The sequence below is a fragment of the Gobius niger genome (assembly GCF_951799975.1).
Source record: "Gobius niger genome assembly, chromosome: 21".
NCBI classification, from domain to species: Eukaryota; Metazoa; Chordata; class Actinopteri; order Gobiiformes; family Gobiidae; genus Gobius; species Gobius niger.
In genome coordinates this window covers 20,013,664-20,034,307 of record NC_136872.1, presented here as the reverse complement: position 1 = coordinate 20,034,307, position 20,644 = coordinate 20,013,664, and the positions used below count along the sequence as shown (strand labels likewise).

The 20,644-nt window shown below is 40.9% G+C and overlaps 1 protein-coding gene across 1 annotated transcript in view; it reads right to left on the bottom strand.

Annotated features, from left to right (window-relative positions):
* Positions 1-7,803: 7,803 nt before the first annotated feature.
* The window catches only part of hdac8 (histone deacetylase 8), a 46,786-nt gene continuing 33,945 nt past the window's right edge, over positions 7,804-20,644 (bottom strand). Inside the window, exon 11 of the mRNA XM_079579955.1 lies at positions 7,804-8,045. Within this exon, the coding sequence (XP_079436081.1) occupies positions 8,023-8,045 (23 nt within the window). The 3' untranslated portion in view covers positions 7,804-8,022. The remainder of the gene's footprint in view (positions 8,046-20,644) is intronic.

Sequence of the window (20,644 nt, the reverse complement as noted above, 5' to 3'; positions counted from 1 at the left end):
AAAGATTTGTCAAGTATTTTATCAGTTTCAACATTTACATACTAGGGTTTTTATAGGGCATAATGTTGAGGTAATGCTCACAAAACCAGGTGGTGGGTTTTCCCCAAGAACGTTTTAAAGAATTTACAATGTTTTCTTCATGTTTTGAGTATTTTCTCCTAGACATTCCAAACTTTCCAGGCTTGGACTTAAAATTTTGAAGGTTTTCTCCAAAGGATTTTTTAATATCTACTCCCTAGCCGGATTTATTGACCTTTGAACTGCCAAAAACAAGGTGAAATTTGACTAATTTTTCCACTTCCATATAACTCATTCAAAAACTAAACTTCATATCTAAAATCCCCTCAGAAGAAGTCTTTGTAACTAATATATAAACTAAATAAAACCATAAACTTAACCCTGACTTTACATTTCATTGCTGAAAATACAGGTCATTTTGGCCATTTCTGTGCTTATCTATGCTTTCTCATATTTATGTCAGTAATCTAAATTTGATATCCTATGTTTTATGTTTTTCCCCCTTCTGTTTTCACCTGCATTGCCTCGCATCATGCAAAATTGACTTTTTGGAGCTTTTGACAATGTTGTAATGCTATTTCCTTGTCAAAAACACCCCCAAGTGTTTTTTGACTTTCACACAGATCTCAGAACTCCTCCTGAATCCGCCCTCTCCTGGAAAACCACTGACTTACTCCATTGTGTCGTCAGAGTGGAACGAAAGTGCTGGACGTCTGTAATGTAATGTCTTAATTCTATGCTTACGGACTGATTTTAATTTGTAAAACAGCGTTGTATTATTTCTGTCATAAGAAAGAAAAAAAGAGAGAGAGGAGTAAAAAAAAAGGACGTGCCCGAGGTGTCAGCGTTGCCCCTGCAGGGAAAAACAAACGCACCCCCCGAGCTCCTGAACAGATGCCATGTTTGCTCCAAAAGCTGTGAAGAAGGAGCTCTTTCTAACCCACTCTGGACACGCCTGTTCTTTTTTCTTACCAAACGATAATGTCAAAGAAAAGTGCGTTTGGCTACGAGGACGGGATTCGGCGACAATCAGCCAACATAGGGTTTTTCTGTGACTGTCTCCTGATGGATGCTTGGTGAACCTTCACCAGAACCAAAGTGGATTAACCTCCAGAAAATACTTATATCTATCACAAAAAATAGTGCTCCATAGTGGTAGAAGTACAATATATCATATAGATGCCTATACTTTACTTTGGATTGGCTAAAATAGCATGATACAGATCCTTTAAAACGTTGTTGGGGAGAACCCACCACCTTGTTTAGTAAGCAATTTTTCAACTTTTTGCCCTACAAAAACCCAAGTATGTAAATGTGAAAAACTGTTCTTCAATGGCAGGACATTCATCAACATTAAAACTAAATTAATCAAATAAAAAACAATTAAAAGTAAAAATGCTGTGACTTTACATTAACATTTCAGCAAGAAGTACAAAAATATCCCCTCAACTGTGGGCTCCATCATGTTAAAAGTGCCTCCCTTTAGTTTAAAACCATATGTTGTTGCTATAACTCGTCCACATGTGGCGACGCCTGCGATTCCACTCAAACCCAGGAACAAGTCTTTGTGTCTGTTTGAAATCCCGCAAGAGCCCGAGAGTGATGCAACGTTTGAGAAGGAAAAACCACCTCAGCGTCTACGGCCCGGCTTCCTGCGTCGCAGTAATTTCTCCTTTGGCACAGCCGGGGCGTCCTACGGGCAGAACAAAGTGTGATCTGTGGTGGAGAGTTCTGGATCGGACCAACGGAGGCGTGATGAGATGAGGAAAGCTGGACACGGGGTGATTTTTGGTGTGTGCCAGAAGTGATTCACAAAAGTAAATGGTTATTTGTCTAACGTTGACCTGTGCGTGACACCGCGAGGCCCAACAAAACAGACGGATCAAGCGAATGTGAAGAGTTAGTCCGACGAGCTGCTGAAGTTTAAGTATTCTGTGCATGAGAAGACGAAAGAATTCAAGAATATCGTTTTCAAAGGTATTTCCCCAAACATGGATGTGGTCAAACTATCACAGTCAATGCAGAGAAAATCATAACATAAGTAGTTTTCTATGAGTTTACATGAGTTCCTGTAGAATGGACAATGACACCATGGCCGCCAGAGCTGGACATTCATTCCAATTTATTACAACAGCGATGTCCTTTCTAGAGTTTTATTATAGATCTGTGGGCATAACCTTTGCTTGACTTTCTAATCAGCCCAGTGACTGAGTGGCTACAGCCCACACAGCTAGAATGCTCTAGTTCAGGGATGCCCAAACATTTATCTCCGAGGGCCAAAATGAAAAAAGTGCCAGTGGGTCGCGGGCCGAGAATGGCGATGTCAAGCTAACTGCAAATAATAATGGTTACTTTATTTATTTTTTTCGGTATATATTTGCAGTTGAATCTATCTATGCAAATAACATGCTACATACGACTTTACCTCATTCATTTGTTAACTCAAAGTAAATGCCATATCTGATCATTTTGAAAGTGTCAGTTCAGCATTAATTCTTTTATAAGTCCATTTTTAACATGTACCTTTGCTGATGTCAACGACCTATACAATAAAAGTTGGAAAACTGGTGCTACAACGCTTTGTGATGGATAAACACCAAGACACCACAACAGTGTTTCCTTAACTTTGCTAAAGGAGAGAAACAGCGCCCCCAATTCGACGCTGGTGGCCAAAATGTGTACTGCATCCATATTTACCATTGAGAATGAATGGGAGAGGGTTGGTTTTAACCAGATCTGGCACAAACGTAGGTCACTGTCTGGCGATTTTTTTCCGGCAGGCCATATTTGGCACGCTGGCCCCACTTTGGGCACCCCTGCTCTAGTTCTCCCCAAAACATACACAATTGGTGAACCCTCCTCTCTCATGATGTGGAAGGGCTGGATATTGTTAACCTCTTAACCGCTGCCTTAACCAAGTGCATTTTCTCCAGTTGAGCTTTACCCAAATCTAAAATGTTTCAGCCTATAAACCTTTGTGTTGTTGCCGTGTTGTAGTCACTTTTTTGACATTTTTTTTCATTGCTTTTTTGCTGCTTTCTTGACACTTTTCTCTTGCTCTTTTGAGGCGTTTTTATTACATTTTCATTGCTTTTTTTTGTCACATTTTTGTTACTTTCTCTGCTATTCTTAAGATGTTTTTTTTCACGTTTTTGTTGCGTTTTCATCCTCATTTTCATCTAATTTTTGACACTATAATCACACAGTTTTAAGATAAGATGAGATAAGCCTTTATTGATCTCACAATGGAGAAATTTCCTTCTTACATTCAGCTCTTAGAAACACTGAGCAAATAGGCAGGAAAATGTGAGGAAAAACATAGAATAGATCATAGAAACCAAAACTAACATGGCGGCTCACACTGAAGACAAAGAAACGCCACCCTCTCCTGATAAATCATTCATCTCTGTCAATAAAAGTGCATTTTCTAAACCAAAACAAGACAATCCCTAATTCACACAAGACTCCACTTTCTACGATTTCTTCAAGCAAACCCAAACTTTTCTTTTTTTTCTCTAATGTTTACAATCCGCTCTGCTCCCTCTAACCCTCCCCTCGTCTTTTTTTAGGTGGAGTTTACGAGATCGGATTTCAGGCGGTTTCTCTCGTAAAAGCGCGTAATGGCTTTGATTTGGCCGAACACGAGCCGGCGAAGTGACCGCACGAGTGTTCGTAAAGATCACAGAGGGAGAGACTTCTGGGGAGCATATGACATTCAGGGGAGGCTTTCGTTTAAAGAGACTCTGGGAGGAAACAGGCAGGCTGTTAAGATTATAGCACAAGACTTTAAAGTTATTTTTCATAATGACTGACTTAGATTGTTTATGCAGGTGAGTCAAGTGTAATGGAGTTTTACAGCCAATGTACTATATTTTTATGACACAACATATTATCCTTGCAAATAATCTTGACATGATGGGAAATCTGGATATTTAAAAGGTAAACTGGACACAAAAGGCAACTTCAGAGCAAAAACTAGTAATGCTGATAGAAAATTTAAGCCAGGCACATTTTCTAAAAGCATCTTGACCTGAAGGTTGACAGACGAAAGGTGAAACCTGGAAAATTAGAATATCGTGGAAAAAGTTCATTTATTTCTGTAATTCAACTCAAAATGTGAAAACTAATATATGAAATAGACTCATGGCATGAAAATGATGGCTTCGAGATTGTAAAAACCCCAAATGAAAAATCCCAGATGATTAGAATATTACATGAAATCAATAAAAAAAAGATTTTAAACAGAGAAATGTGGGCCCTCTGAAAACTATATGTACTTCGTACCTGGTTTTGGCCCTTTTGCTTGAATTACAGCCTTAATGCCGTTGTGTGGCATGGATGTTATCAGCCTGTGGCACTGCTGAGGTGTTGTGGAAGACAAGGATGCTTCAACAAGAGGAATCTGACATCTGAAGCCCATGTCCAGGATTCGTATGAGTGTGGAGGCTCCTGATGTTCTGACTCCAGCCTCAGTCACTCCTTGTGAAGGTCCAACACACTTTTGAATGGCCTTTTCCTGACAGTCCTCTCCCGACTGCGCTCATCCCTGCGGCTTGTTTACCTTTTTCTTCCACTTAACTTTCTATTAATGTGCTTTATTCTATAACTTCTTTTTCTCTGACCTTTTGAGGCTTTTGTCAATGATGGTTTTCTGCACAACTGTCAGGTCAGCCGTCTTCCCCATGATGGTGAACTACAGAACCAGACTGAAACCATTTAAAGTCTCAGGGACCTTTTGCAGGTGTTTGGATTAACTTATCTGATGAAAGACTGACACTTTGAGCTACAATATAGTCCCTTTTCACAATATTCTAATCTTATAGCACTTTGAGAATATCCAATTTATTTTGCTATGACCTTTTGAGGCTTTCCCTTGTTTTTGTCACATCTTTGTTATGTTTTTGTCACGTGAGATTCATCACAGTTAGAATACACAAAAGGCAATGAAAATATGAAAAGAATCTCAACAAAAATGTGACAACCAAAACAGTGGAGAAGCCGTGATGAGTTGTGTAGACCTGAGCTTTCAAATGAGGCGTTACATTGGCCGAGAAGCTTTAGATTTGGGCAAAGCCAGACTGAAGAGAATGTTCTCGGTTCAGGTGGGGGATAAGGAGTTAAAGAAATGTGATTGAATTACTGTTTAAATTAAGTATAATGTTTTTAATGACATTCAACTATTTCCCACAAAGTAATTGACAAGACGGCCCCACACAAAACATTGACAAGAAAACTGTTCTTTTTCTTTTATTTATTCCATCCTATGTACAACATAACAGATAAACAGTGACGATAACAGTTCAAGTTTGAATGAACAAAAATACAAAAGTGAAATTCAGCAAATCTGTAAAATGTTTACAAAGCACGAGAGGCGTCGAGAAAATGTACAAAATCCACAAAACTAAAATGGAAAAAAGAAGTTATGCTCAGTATAAGCTATTTTCTCGCAGTACAAACTCTTAATTCCTGCACTTTTCAAGCCATTCTTACACTATTATCTGATAAAACTGCCCGTGTGTTAAAAATCTCTGCTTCCTTTGTCGATAACTAGAAGAGCTCGTCATCGGCCACATCAGTCAAAGCTCCAGCTGTTGCTCCGACTGGATATTTCAGTCCTCAAACGTGGAAGTCATCAGCTTTCATCTGTAATTACGGCCGCTCTTAGTAATTTGAAGTTTAGCAGAGCTCGAGCAAAGGTGGGAGTATTTTTAAAAAGGTCTAAAAAGAGTTCGGCCATTTACAAAGTTGACACTCGAAGCATTTTTGCGCGGATTTTTGTTGTTCTGTTCTGGACTGGAGTCGTCTGAATGGAGGGATCGAGGTACAAAATGCACGACTTCCCTCACATAAAACTTACAAGTATTACAAATAAAATGCATTGTTGATAAGTCGATATAGTAATTATCATGACGAGCCTTTAGGTTAAGCCTGGTATAGTATGCTACACGTTATGGCCAATAAAAATATGCTAAAATGTAAATGTTTGGGTGGCATTAGTAAAAGCAGACACTGTTTACTTATTCTTATGATCTTAATAAAGATCAGACCACACTTTGTGACCAATTTAGAAATATGAGAAATTGTGTACTTACTTTTTCCTCCCACTGTATATTATTCTAATTTGGTGTAAAACACTTTTTGGCCTTTTATCTGTTATTTCAGCAGGAGATTCAGATAACGTTGCTTGCTGTGTTTATCTGTCTATCCATCCATCCATGCATCCCTCCATCTATCATCCACCCATCCATCATCCACCGATCCATCCATCCACCCATCCATCCACCCACCCATCCATCCATCCATCCATCCATCCATCCATCCATCCATCCATCCATCCATCCATCCATCCATCTATCATCCATCCATCATCCATCCATCCATCCATCCATCCATCATCCATCCATCCATCCATCCATCCATCTATCATCCATCCATCCATCCATCCATCCATCCATCCATCCATCCATCATCCATCCATCCACCCACCGATCCATCCATCCACCCATCCATCTATCCATCAAATCCATCAAATCCACCCATCCATCCATCCATCCATCCATCCATCCATCCATCCACCCATCCAACATCCATCATCCACCCATCCATCCACCCATCCATCCATCCAACATCCATCATCCACCCATCCATCCACCCATCCATCCACCCATCCATCCACCCATCCATCCATCCAACATCCATCATCCACCCATCCATCCATCCAACATCCATCCATCCATCCATCCATCCACCCATCCATCTATCCATCAAATCCACCCACCCACCCATCCACCCATCCATCCATCCATCCATCCATCCATCCATCCATCCATCCATCCATCCATCCATCCATCCATCCATCCATCCATCCATCCATCCATCCATCCATCCATCCATCCATCCATCCATCCATCCATCCATCCATCCACCAACCCATCTCAACAGTTTGGACCCGGAAGTAGCTTATTATTGTGTGTGTGTGATGTCACATTTTACGTATTTCTGTCCCAGCTTTGATTTGTTGACGTTAGCCTTAGCATGCTGCCGCTAGCATTAGCATACTGTTGCTAGCCACGGCATGTTTACACGGTGGTTAAAAATATGTTTGCAGAGGTTAAAACTAACTCATCGACTGAATTCTCCAGCGTCTGAGCTTCAGAATGAGTTATAACACGCCCACATTCACTTAGGTTAAGTTGGTGAAAGTTATGTTTTAAAACCTTGACAGCTAAAGCAGGTATCGGTTCAGTATCGGATCACTGGAATTGACACCCGATATCTTTCCAGTATCAGCTCGGTGCGTCCCTGATACAAATCCAGGTACGATCACCTTAACCCGGCGACTCTTCCTTGTTTGAAAATACGTCCAAATTTCCTTCCCTCATCCCATCTAATCGCCCTACTTTCCCAAACACGCATTAAACCTTACTAATGTCCATTTAAGGGGAAAAAAACAGTTGCATTTTTTCCATTCAAAACTCCATCCAGATGTTTAATTCGAACTCCGTGGCCGTGGGGTCGACCCGGCGAATCCGAACGAGGCTTTTCGGGCTTACTAGTGTTTTTGTACATGCACCAACGGTCTGCTTTGGTGCTTAGGTTTCCTCCGGGGGATAAAAAAAAAAAAAAGGCAGCGGTCTTGAAGTTGAAATATGCGTCATTTGGAGAAAAGGAAAGAAAAAAAACGCACCGTAAAAAAGGGGAACAGCTAAATAAGTCGGGGAGTTCGTTAGTGGTGATATTTCGGCCATTCTCATTAAGTCCGAGGTCCTATTCTGAATTTTTAACATGCAGACTTTCATTCAAAAACATCGCACGTTCCCACCCATCTCTCGGGGAAAAGAAAAAAAAAACTTTCCGAAGCTTTTCCAGAGTTTTTCCAGCTTTTATCCCGCAGTTCTCGCTCCGCGCCTCAGGGCTGGAGGGGTCCGCTGCATATTGTCTTCATTAAGCAGCGGCGTTGCATTGCGAGGCCTGTGCGGAACAACACGGGAGCCTGTGCGTTCGCTAAACCACATTCTTCAAATTCCCTGTAAACATAAAGAGGAGAAAGGGATGACTGTGGTGGGGTTTAGGGTCTCATGTAGTCCCGGGTTAGTCCTGGTTTAGTACCGGCCTAACCAGGTGGGATCAGAGGACTACTTTCCCTGCTTTAGTCCTGGCTTTGTTTAAGTCTCATTAGCCCTGGTCAAGTCCCAGTGAAGTGAAGTCCATGTCTGGCAGAAGTACAAGTAGTAAGTAGTAAATTTAAAAGTAGTAGTAGTAGTAGTAGTAGTATTTTGTGCAGAACTTAATTTTACTCCACTACATTTGTAAGATAAACATAATACTTTTTACTCTAATACATTTCTAAAAAAGGCAAAAAAGTAAATATGTCCATGTGTTTTGCTCATTTTAAAGCCCAATAATGTGCTTTCCAGAGCTGTAGGTGGCGCTGTGCAGATGTATGGTCAAATGCCACTGATTCACAGCGAGAAAGAAGTTTTGTCCCTGCACAGAGGGTGTGTGTTTTTGAAGCTGAAAAATGTTTCCTAACACTTATACTTTCCACTTTGAATCTTCAAAAGTATTTTCTACGGCAAATACTTCAGTACTTTCGCTTAAAGCAGGGGTTGAAACTCATTTTGGGTCGCGGGCCGAAATTCAGCTCCCACGGCGGGTGGCGGGCCAAATATAATATAGAAAATGTTTCCAATAAATGAATAATAATAAGCTGTGATTTGGTCAAAGCCCCAACTTCACTGTAGCTTCATTAATAACACTTACACTTGTATTGCGCTTTACAAGCCTGTGTCACAAGTTCCTCAAAGTAACTACATAGTAGTTATTATTCATTCACTTCACACTCTGTGGTGGTGAGTTGTTATTGAAGCCACAGCCGCCCTGGGGCAGACTGTCCATTCACCACGTGGCTATAATGTGTTGTTTATTCACTGATCTCTTATTATGTCAGTGCCCTCTGCTGGACACGTGTGGAACTTGCTCTTTTTTTAATTTAATGCCCCCTAGTGGCTGGAATGAGCATTCTGGTTATTCTTTAAAGGTTCATAACTCCGCACAGGAATGGGCTAGAGACTTACTTACTTTTTTACATACTGTGGAATTTATGCTTTACAGGACAGGGGCCGGATTAAATCATCTCGTGGGCCGGATGTTTGACACCCCTGGCTTAAAGCATATGACAGGTTTTAATGCTTTTGAAAAAATTACTTATTTTAATAAATAACATGTGTTGTAAGTAATAATTATCATTTTATTTCAGTGAAGCAGCAGTTTTCTCTAGTTCAGCTTTACCCAAATCTCAAAGGTTACAGCTTTTCAGTTTTTCAGTTTTTCTTTGGTTTTCGTCACACATTTTTTTCACTTTTCTGTTTTTCTTTTGTTGTGTTTTTGTCACTTATCTCTGCATTTTTATCAATTTTTCCATCATCTTTCATAGAATTTTCATCCTCCTTTTTGTCGATATTTTCACACGTTTGGGTAAAACCAAACTAGAAGGAATGTTGGGCAGAAAAGTTAATTGATTTTTTCAAGCTGCTGACAGGAAGTGACATGGATAAAGGTAAAGCTCCAGAGCAGTTTGACTCATTTCCCATTGACTTAACACGGTCGGCACGGCAACAGTTTAAAATGGTTTCCCCTCTATCTATGTCACTTCCTGTCAGTGTCAAACAAAGAAGTGAAACAATAAACTATTAAGTAATGATTTGACTAGTATTGGAGTAATATTTGACCGGTACTTTCTGTACTTTTACTCCTCAAACAACACCGTCTTGGTTTAGTCTTTATTCTGTGTCTAAAGGTTGTGCTACTTTTGAAAACTCCTCCTGATCGGAAAAACCTGCTGCATCAGAGCTGAGATCTTGAGTGATCAGGGTTGAGACTGAGCGCTGCGTAATGTCTCGTAACTCGTCCAAATCCCTCTCGGGCCGGGGGGTGAGGGTCGCAGAGTCCAATCAGGATTCTTCATTTGCATAAACATTAACAGAGTTCATACAGGCACATTTTATGCTTCTTCTTATGCCACAAACGATCTGCGCATATTTATTAATAACATGCGTAATTGATGAAGAATTTTTAAACAGAAGAGACTGGATGCCTTTGGTACTTTAATATTTAAAATTTGTAAAGAGAATTGCAGAAAAAAATGTCTAAACCAAATTTCAAAATACATTCACTTAGAAGCAAGTTGAGTGAAAAGTCTCTAAAAATCAGAGTCAGCGACACAAACACCCAGTTTTACCCAAATCTAAAAGCTTTTCAACTAGAGACAGACTGTGGGCCAATGTAATGCCTCATTTGAAAGCTAAGACCTACAGAATTTATCTAAGCTTCTTCTTTCTTTTTGTTATCACTTTTGTTTTCGTTGCTTATTTGTGGCGTAGTTATTCTAGTGTAATGCACCTGTGATCAAGCTACAAAATAATGACCAAAACATGATGAAAACAGAACCAAAAAAAACCAAAAAAATGTGACAATCAAAACAAGGAAGAAGTGTAGATCACATTTGTGGGTCTTTGCTTTCAAATGAAGCATTACACTGGCCTTTAGGCTGTAGACTTCTAGATTTGGGTGAAGCTGACCTGGAGAAAATGCGCTCGGTTAAGGCAGGGGTTAAGAGGCTAAAAGCAAGTTGGACACAAACTGGTAAAATAAACCTCTTAAATGAGATAAATGACTTAAAATAGCTGGAATAAAGGTTCTTTATGTTGAATTTGACTTGGTTTGAACTGAACTAATCTAAGATAAGAGAAAACTGCTAATGCCACTGGAACAAGACACTTGAAATTATATAAAATAATCTGAATTAAAGCAGAACTAAATAACTCATACCCCTAGAGGCCATAAGCACAACTGCAGGTGTCGTAGCAAGTTGCGATTTTTTTACTTATTAATTGTCCGTGAGAGTAAATACCACACTGACAGAAAAGACAAAGGGAGAGAGGGATATTGTACATCCAATTACACGATGGAGATCATTTTTTTCACTCAAACTTGTTACCTCTGGAGGTGATACAAGTGTTCATGGGATGATTGGGGGGTCTTTCATCTCCCCCCTGGCAACTTGGCTGCCACCGGACCGGAGCACCAATACACACTAATGGAATCACGAAGAAGAAGCTAACAGGCTAACGGGCAAAGCTAACTGTGGGCTAGCGTCACTTAAACAGTATTTACAGCCAAGTTTGAGTGAAAATAAATGATCTCCATTGTGTAATTGTATGAACAATATCCCTCTCTCCCTTTGTCTTTTCTGTCAGCGTAGTATTTACTCTCATGGACAATTAATGAGTTAAAAAACGCAACATGCTACTACACCTGCAGTGGCGCTTTTGGCCTCTAGGGGCATGAGTTACTTAGTTCTGCTTTAAGATATGGGGAAAGAACTGGCGAAAATGCACTCGGTTAAAGTGAGAGTTAAGGGGTTAAATGCTTTTTAATGATATTTAAGCCTTAATGGCAGAGTGCTTTTCCTCCACTTCTACTCCTATCATGAATTTGTGATTTCTTTGAGTCAGCCCTGATACTACAGTAACTGTTTAGCTTTCCCTCACGTCAAGTTTTCCTCCAAACTGAATAAATGAGCAAACGCAGAGATACAGTAAATGCACGAAACCCTATAAAATGTGTTACATTTGGTCCATTCGAGTGGAAACATCTGGCATTGTTGATATTAGTCTCGCTGTGGCTTGAAGGGAAATAGGGGAGGATTGTTTTTGGTGAGATAAATCCCTAATGACGTGACATAACTTGGAATAACAAGAACAAGACGAACATATTTGGTATAGGATTACTAAGCCATATAGGGAGATACTGCATCATTTGGCCAACAAAGCGCGCAGGACAATAAGAAGTCAAATATGTCCTCAAACTGAACTGAAATCTGGCCTGGATAAAGCGGGCGCATGCTTTACCAGGTGAGTCATGGTAACAAGTGGAAATGGGATAATTACGGCGGCGTTTATCCCGTACGAGAGCATTACTCGCTCGGTTAAACTGGTGTTGTTCGTAATGGAGCTAAAGGTGATTTTCCAAAATAGACATCAAGAAACAACGTCCCGAGTGACTGAGGAACGAACATGTTTGTGTGTTTGCAGCAGAAACACAGGATTACTTTGGTGTTTTTGGTCGCCTTGCTTTGGCCCAAGTGTTTTTTTTCTGTCTTTTAGGGCGACATTGTGGAAAAAGAAGGTTTGTCCATGAATCTGAAGGTCAGTGGTTTGAATCCTGGCTCTGGCTGGTGTCCTTGTTCCCTGGCACAGTCTGTTGAAGCGGGTTTATCTTTTTGAGCAGCTCGTTCAAAATCTTGGTGCCATTTTTATTGGTTGTCAAGACAAAAACATCAACGTTCCTCCTGTGAAAAGTCTTTTGACGTTTTGAACACAATCCCAGTGACGGCTCATCAGTAACTCACGCATGTAATCAAGAGCTATTTATTTGTTTGGACAGGCTTTGTTACTGACAGCAATAACAAGAGGTAGAGTTAAAGTAAAGGGGTAAAGTCGAGGACATTTCGCTTCTTCTTTGCTGTTTAGGTCAGAAAAGAAAAGACACTGTTACCCAAACTGGAGAAGCTTCTGTGACTATAAGCGAAACGTCCTCAACTTTACCAAAACCAAGTCCAGTTGATGATTTAGCTTTTCTACGTTCTGCACAGAAAGGCTTTCTCCAGCCAGGGATCGAACCTTGGACCTTCTATCTGTGAACCACACATTTTTAGCCCGTAAAGCTAAAGTGCCGTAGCCAGACTGATCCTCCATGTTCAGAGATACATGGGGATACAGTCTGGAATTGTGCGATTTGAGATGAGCCTAGCATAGCACAGGAGGCGGGACTTAATGGTGCGTCATCTTCCGCGCTAGGATTCCCCATCAACCAGTGCTCCTCTGTAATGACAACAGTAAAGATGGCGGCCGCGACACAACGATCTTTAACCAGTGCCCTTTCTTCTGAAACCACAGAGATTATATTAAAGGGTCAACAAAATGGACAAAATGTGCCTCATCGTACTTTAGTATTGTGCCTGGCTTCACCATTTATTTGTGTGTGCGCATTTGTAGGAACAGGCTCAGATCGATACAGACGGCATCTCGTCATAGAAGGGGGCGTGGCCTCGTGGCCGAGGAGGAAAATAGAATCTTTTGGGAAACACAATTTTTCACTCTTTTTAGCCATTTTCTGGTGGAACATGAACTTATTGATCACATAAAAATAAAGTCAAGTGTAAATCGGGTCCATGTGGATATTTTCTCACAGCAGATTGTTCTGTAGAAGTGAAAAAAACGGCAGTTGTAGCTAGCACTAGCTAACCGTTAGCATTAGCCCAATGCTAACTTGTAGCATCATGTTAGCATTCTCTGTTTTTTTATGTATTTATGGGCTGTTGAACCACTTTGCTCCGCTCCATGTCTTTGTATCTTTATTTAGTAGAAAACTATATTCATAATTCAGCCTTTGTAAAAGTAGTTTTTGAATAATTAGAGAAAGTTTAGATTTTTTCAAAATTCTTTTCCCCCTTAACTGTTTTCAAACACAATTCCAAAGATGCTGTCTGTATGAGCAATCAAAGGAGTCTTAAAATGTGGTGCAGATTGCCAATATTATTACTATTTTCCAACGGTTTTCTCCTCATTTTTTCACTCACAAAAGAAGCTTAAACATTAACAAATATGGCCACGTGTGTCAGTCAGCCTTATTCCTGCTCTTATGACTCGTGCGGAGGCTGATTTACGACTGTCTCTCGCAGTAGTAAAAAAACAACACGGCCGTATTTCCATCCAGACAGCGATCAGATTCAGTGACAGTTTGCACACACGCCGCCTCGGGGGAAATCACTGCCTCCCAGCCTCGTAAACAAACACAAAATGCCCCAATGAAAAATAAAAATCACGTTTTAATTAATACGCCAGACGCGCCACGACCGCGGAAAATCTGACAGAAAGAGGAAGGAACAAAAACATGTCTTTTTCGCCTATTGTTCGCGTGTTAATTCTGATTCCCGTAAATTAAATTAAGTGTTGGAACAATCATAAAATACATTTGTGAAGTGGCGATTCCAACGGGTTTTTCTCAGACAGTTAATTCTTTGTTCGAGCTTGTAGCCACGCGAGAAGCAGTAACGTCTGTCTGCATTAAGAGTGTGTTTTAAATAGCTGAATGTGCCACTGTGGTGTAGACAGCGGCTTGTAATTTTAATCAAGGTCTTGGCACATTAATAAAGAAGGGAATAAACTGGTTTCTGAAAAGCAATAAGTGGCATCATCTACGTCGAGTTAGTGCCATTACAGCAATGTGATGTTTGAAGACCAAGAGGAAAATGGTGAAAGCTGGTTTAGTGGTAACATGTCCTTAATCCATAACCTGTTCAGGACCAGGTGAGGTTCCATGTGAGAGACTGGAGACGACTCTTTGACCAATCGGAGGAGAGAATCCTCTACCAACCTTGGGAGAAACGAGGAAGTGCAGAGTCGTGACATTGTGATGTAACTATTTCTACACTTAGATGACTTTGTGAAACAGTAGGGTCGGGATATAATATCACTTTGATAATACTTCTGATACTAGGGCTGGGTACTGTATCAAAAGCAGGTACAGAAAAATCTTAAATGTATCTTTAGAGACCAAGTTTTGATGCTGTTCATCCAGGGACAGCATTAAAGCAGAATTAAGTAACCCCTAGAGGCCATAAGCGCCACTGCAGCTGTCGTAGCATGTGTGTTTTTTTACTTATTAATTGTCCATGAGAGTAAATACTACACTGACAGGGACAGAGGGATATTTTTCATCTAATTACACAATGGAGATCCTTTTTTTCACTCAAACTTGGTTGTAAACACTGCAGTTAGCTTTGCCCGTTAGCCTGTTAGCTGATTCCATTCGTGTGTATTGGTGACTCCGACCCGGAGGAAGCAAAGTTGCAATTGTGGTTTTCTGGCCAGAGACACCAGGGGGAGATGAAAGACCCTCCAATCATTAACACTTGTATTACCCCCAGATTGTGAAAAGGATTTATTAAGGTAAACAAGTTGCTTTGTACTGCTTTAAGAGGTTGTTTCAGCGCAAATAATTGAAACAAATTTAAAAGAAATAGTCTTTTATGGAATACTGTAACATTATTGTTTTCTGCTTCTAGATGACAAATATTTTAGAATAGGTATTTCAGGTATCGGTATCGGGGAAAAAAAATGAATGGTGCCCAGCCCTACTTGATTGACACTCAACTCAGTTCTAGAAAAAAAAAAAAAAAAGTCAACAAACTTAAATTTGATATTGTTAATGCATTTTTTTGTGCTGATTGGTCTTTTAAAATGCCTCAGCCATTTGCACTTAGTTACTCAGTTACTTTCTTACTCAATTCATTCATAGTAAAGTATAGCGCTTTGTGATAATGACAAATACATTGTAACACAATCAGCCCTATGAAATAGTATTTATCGATCACAAGGGCTGAGTACTGTTTTGCTGATACAGGTACTTTAGGTTAAATTAAGTTATACTTTATTAATCTCTGTAGAGAAATCTCCGTTAAGAAATGTGTTCTCTGCATTTGACCCATCCTCAATCCATCCTTCAATGTCGCCAATGTGGAGCCAGGCTGATGGTCAGAAACACCTGGCTGGAGGATTCACCTATTGCACATGTTTTTACCACTTACCTAAGCAGACACGGGGAGAACATGCAAACTCCACACAGAAAGGCCCCATCCAGGTTTACACAACTGATACATTTTTCAATATCTATAATCATAACAGAATAATAATGTTAATAAATTCCATAAAATGCAGCATCAAAACTTGGCCTCTAAAGATAAAGATTTTTTTTCACTGAAACTTTGTTTTCACTGAAACTGACTCCGCCTGTTCCACATAAACATACTGACACATCTAGAGGGTTATAGCCACAGTTGCTCTTACTGTGAGTCTAGATTTGTCTACCTGGGTAAGAGAACCACACCCATGTACTGTATTAATATTTATGTTTTTAAATTCAAGTCGAAGTGAAATCCATTGTTCCCATGTTTTGTTGTACACAGTCACATTGAAATAATAATAAAGCATTTATAACATCATGCCATTCACTTCGGGCACATAAGGCTCTTCCAAAAACGCACACACTTCTCCGAACGTGGCAGAAAAACGGGAAAGCATTTTGCGGATTACCACTTTTGCATCAAGAGCTTTTACGGTCCATTCGTGCCAACCGACTAACCAGATGTGGCTCGGAGTTTCTTAGAGAGACCAGTGTTTATGAGCAAACGTGGATGCCCAAACCGAGCGGCGATGCCTTCGAAGTCCGTGCACGGCAAAACCGAAAGTGTCCACACAAGAGACGATGAACTTAGAATATTGGTTCAGCGCTTTTTTAACGTATGTTTTTGTGTCTCGTCTCTGTTGTTTTCCAGCGTTTGTAAAGTAAGCCGTTCTCGCTTAAATCAAATCCAGAGACGTCCAGAATTATGAGTCGATTTCCAGTCGGTGAAGCTCCGCGGGGCTTTGTTGTTGCGGTGGAGCTTCGAGTGTCAAAGTTAATTTCGGAAGAAGCGAGTTTTGAGCGAAAGCGACTTGAAAGAGAGCAGACGCGGAGGGGAACGAAGAGGAGACGCAAAGCAGATGTGACAGGCCCAAACAAGAGTCAAATTAGAGGAGAAAAATGTTTGGAAGGGAAGAAAGACAGAGGCATGAGATGAGTTTGTCTGCGAAAGATCGGCAGCGATGAAGGGCTAATGGGACATGGGTGAGCGTTAAAGTGGAATCACAAGATCACACATACTGTACCTACACTAAGGAGGCGGAGGCGGGGTCTGAGCGCGGGGAAAACAACCATATAATTGCTGTTTTTTCCACTCAATCTGATCGCGCTTCATACAGTATTCTGTCAGAAAATGTCTTCATCAGTCAAAGCCAAAATTGGATGCTTAGGAATGTTGATGATACAGTGTTGACAAAACTAGAATGAAAAATGACATTCTGAGCTAGCGACGATAGCATGAAGCTGATATTAGCATCATGGCCATGGTCGTTCTCTCATGGTTGTTTCTGAACAAATTTCAGCCATTAAAGCTGGATTACCAGACTTGTTGTTGTACTATACATATATTTTTGCGTGAGTATGATGTAAACACTGTCTTCTAACATTTTATTGAGCGATGGAAGATAAAGGAAAAATCTAAATAAGTGCAATCTATTTTGGGGGGTGGTACCAATGGGCGCTGGCTGCTCTGCTTTATGACCCCGACACTGGGGGTCGCCATTGCTGTAGTGCCTCCATATCGCCACTAGGCCCCCATCGAAAAGCATTGGACACCTTAAAAACAACTTCAACGCCTGGTTTCAATTTTTTCAACACTAGACTAGGCTAGATAACGCTGGGTTAGTAACAATTTAAGAAACCAGGCTGGTTTTCGTAAGAAGAATTTTAGAAATCTCGTACTTAATGAGGGTCGGACTGTTAGCATTGGAGCAGCGCGAGCTACACGTCACGCAAGGGCCAAGTCTACGGTGAAGGTCCCGCCCTTATGCCCTTTTTAGGAACATGCTTCGTCAGAGCTGGGGAGGGGGAGCCTGTAAATCCGCCACGAATTCCCCCGCGACCGTGGTCATTATGGTAAACGGGGAGGAGTGAGCAGAAGCTGTCCATTCATATATACAGTCTATGGGTGGTACATGGACGTGAAACATGCATTTAATTAATTTGCTTGATTGTGAGAGCTAGAAACGACTTTGGAACAAAACAAAAAAATTCCCATATGAATAGGAAAAATACATCAAATGGTATATAAATGGTCACATTTATATAGCGCCTTTCTACCTACTTTAGGCACTCAAAGCGCTTTACATCAAGGAACCACTCACTCATTCACACTAGTGTATGCAGACACTGGAGGTAAGGTTTGTGGAAATGACTTGCAAGGACACAATGACAGTGAGCGATAAAGTTCAGTCCCAGCTAATAATATTAAAATAACTCACTCCTCACTGTCCCAAGGACCCACGTCAAGACCAGAGGAGACTTGCCCTTTGAAGCTGTTGCTCCTAAATAGTGGAATGACCTTCCTGAAGGCTGAAGACGTGGCTGTTCGGACGAGCTTTTAGTTGACAAGGCTGTAAAATGTTTCTATGAAATTTTGTGACTCTGTGAAGCATCTGTGATTTTATCTGTGAAAGGTGCTATATAAATAAAGCTTCTTCTTCTTTTCTCCTTCTTCCTCCCACTTTTCCTCCTCTGCCTTCTCCTTCTTCTCCTCCTCATACTCCTCCTCCTTCTCTTCCTCCTCCTTTTCCTTCTTCTTCTTCCTCCTCCTTCTCCTCCTCCTTCTTCTCCTCCCCCGCCTCCTCCTCCTCTCCTCCTCCTTCTCTTCCTCCTTCTCCTCCTCCTCCTCCTTTTCCTCCTCCTTCTCTTCCTCCTCCTTCTTTTCCTTCTTCTCTTCTTCTTCTTCTTCCTCCTCCTTCTCCTCCTTCTCTTCCTCCTCCTTCTTTTCCTTCTTCTCTTCTTCTTCTTCTTCCTCCTCCTTCTTCTTCTCCTTCTCTTCCTCCTCCTCCTCCTTCTTTTCCTTCTTCTTCTCTTCCTCCTCCTCTCCTCCTCTTCCTTCTCTTCCTCCTCCTTCTTTTCCTTCTTCTTCTCTTCCTCCTCCTCCTTTTCCTCCTCCTTCTCTTCCTCCTTCTTTTCCTTCTTCTTCTTCCTCCTCCTTCTCCTCCTCCTCCTTCTTCTCCTCCTCCTTCTTCTCTTCTTCTTCTTCTTCTTCCTCCTCCTTCTCTTCCTCCTCCTCTCCTCCTCCTCCTCCTTCTCCTTCTCTTCCTCCTCCTCCTTCTTTTCCTTCTTCTCTTCCTCCTCCTCCTTCTTCTCCTTCTCTTCCTCGTCCTCCTTCTTTTCCTTCTCCTTCTCTTCCTCCTCCTCCTTCTTCTTCTCTTCCTTCTCTTCCTCCTCCTTCTTCTCCTCCTTCTTCTCCTCCCTTCTGAAGATATCATCACTTGGAGAATGATCTCAGCGACAGTGGCTTAGATCGTAGAGCGGGTCGTCTCATTATCGGAAGGTCGAGGGTTCAAATCCCACCTCCTGTAGATGCACACTGTCATTGTGTCCTTTGGCAAGACCCTTCAACCTCCCTCCCTCTCGTGTCAGCGTACATGTGAGTGTGAGTGGATGTGTGGTTCCTCGATGATTTTATTCTTTTTTTCTTGCAGAATTTTAAAATCCTAAACCCTGACACAACAACCAAGCTCTTCTGGCTTTGATTCCTCGTCTTTGTTTTGCCCCGTCCGTCCACTTTCCCCCAACCATCCTCGCTAATAAAAACAACTGGAGTGAAGAACAACAATCGCTCGCGTAATTCAACCCAAAAGGCCGACTGAACGCAAACCAACACGCTGTAACGTAATCGACAAAACCTGACCGGGACAAGTCATGCCGTAAACTAAGACAAAATGCTTGTAAAACTTAAAAGGGGAAATATTAAGCTTATTTTAGCCACTAATAGATCCAATGTTTTAAATCGAATTAGGAGACAATGCTTTTCTCAATCTATCTTGTGTTCTTTTGCCAGCGGAGGATTGTAGCCAGTGAGTATGTTGGTAAACTCGAAACACAAGGAACAAAATGCTCCTACTCCGTTTTATGTCAAATGTTGTTCCCTCATGCAGAAGAGGCCTCAAATTAAATGCTTTTGGTGCACAGATGCTACAATTATAAGGCCAGAAATGAAACCAAAGTATTTCCTGGATACGTAGAAACTCAGGAGGAGCTAAGAACAGCCTCTGGAGATTTAACGATTACTCAAAGATGCGCAAGTGCTACAAAATACAACCCCAGGCATGATTTTGATGAGGCGACAACATTTTAACACATGGTACAAAGATCCAAAGAAGTCAATTTGGCATAACACCCCTCTCTTTAAAGGAGCAAGATGAAAGTTGGCCATTTTATACTCACTACTGCCACCTCAGGTTATACATGTAACTGCACCTTCTATATTAAGCTTGTGCATGACGGCAATTCGGACCCGAAGTAACACCATTTTGAGTGACAGTGCAGGGTTGGGCTCATTCTACACATCAGGACATTGTTGGAACATGTAGGGGGAGGAAAATACATAATTTTAACTTTTTTAAACTCATTACAGTCCTTTAAGGGCTCATTTTCATTTTACATAATTTGGCTCATTTGCTAAATAAACAATTTTTTACTCACAGAGCATTGTCTAAATTACAAATCAGATTTGGGGCCTGCAAACTGTAATACAGGCATTTTCAAAAGGTAAGTTAGGTGCAAAATGCCCAAAAATATGCTATTCTCCAGCTTGCACCCGCTATTTAGCACCAGTCTTGATTAATTACCCCCTTAATGCTTTGTTAATGTCCCTCGGAAACCTTAAAGGAACAGGTCACCGTTTTTCCACACTGAGATATGTTCTTACCTGAGCTTAGACGAGTTGATGTGTACCTGTCTTGACATTGTATGTGTTTTCAGTCACGCAAAAAGACCAAAGATGTTGTTAGCATTTAGCCTCTCCTCCTCTCCTCTATGGGGCTAAGCGGAGGTGAAGTTAGAAGCGACCAAGCTCTTCAATGTTTTCCCTATTTAAAGGCACACCGCTTAGAATTCTACTTATGAATATAATTGAAATACCAGCATT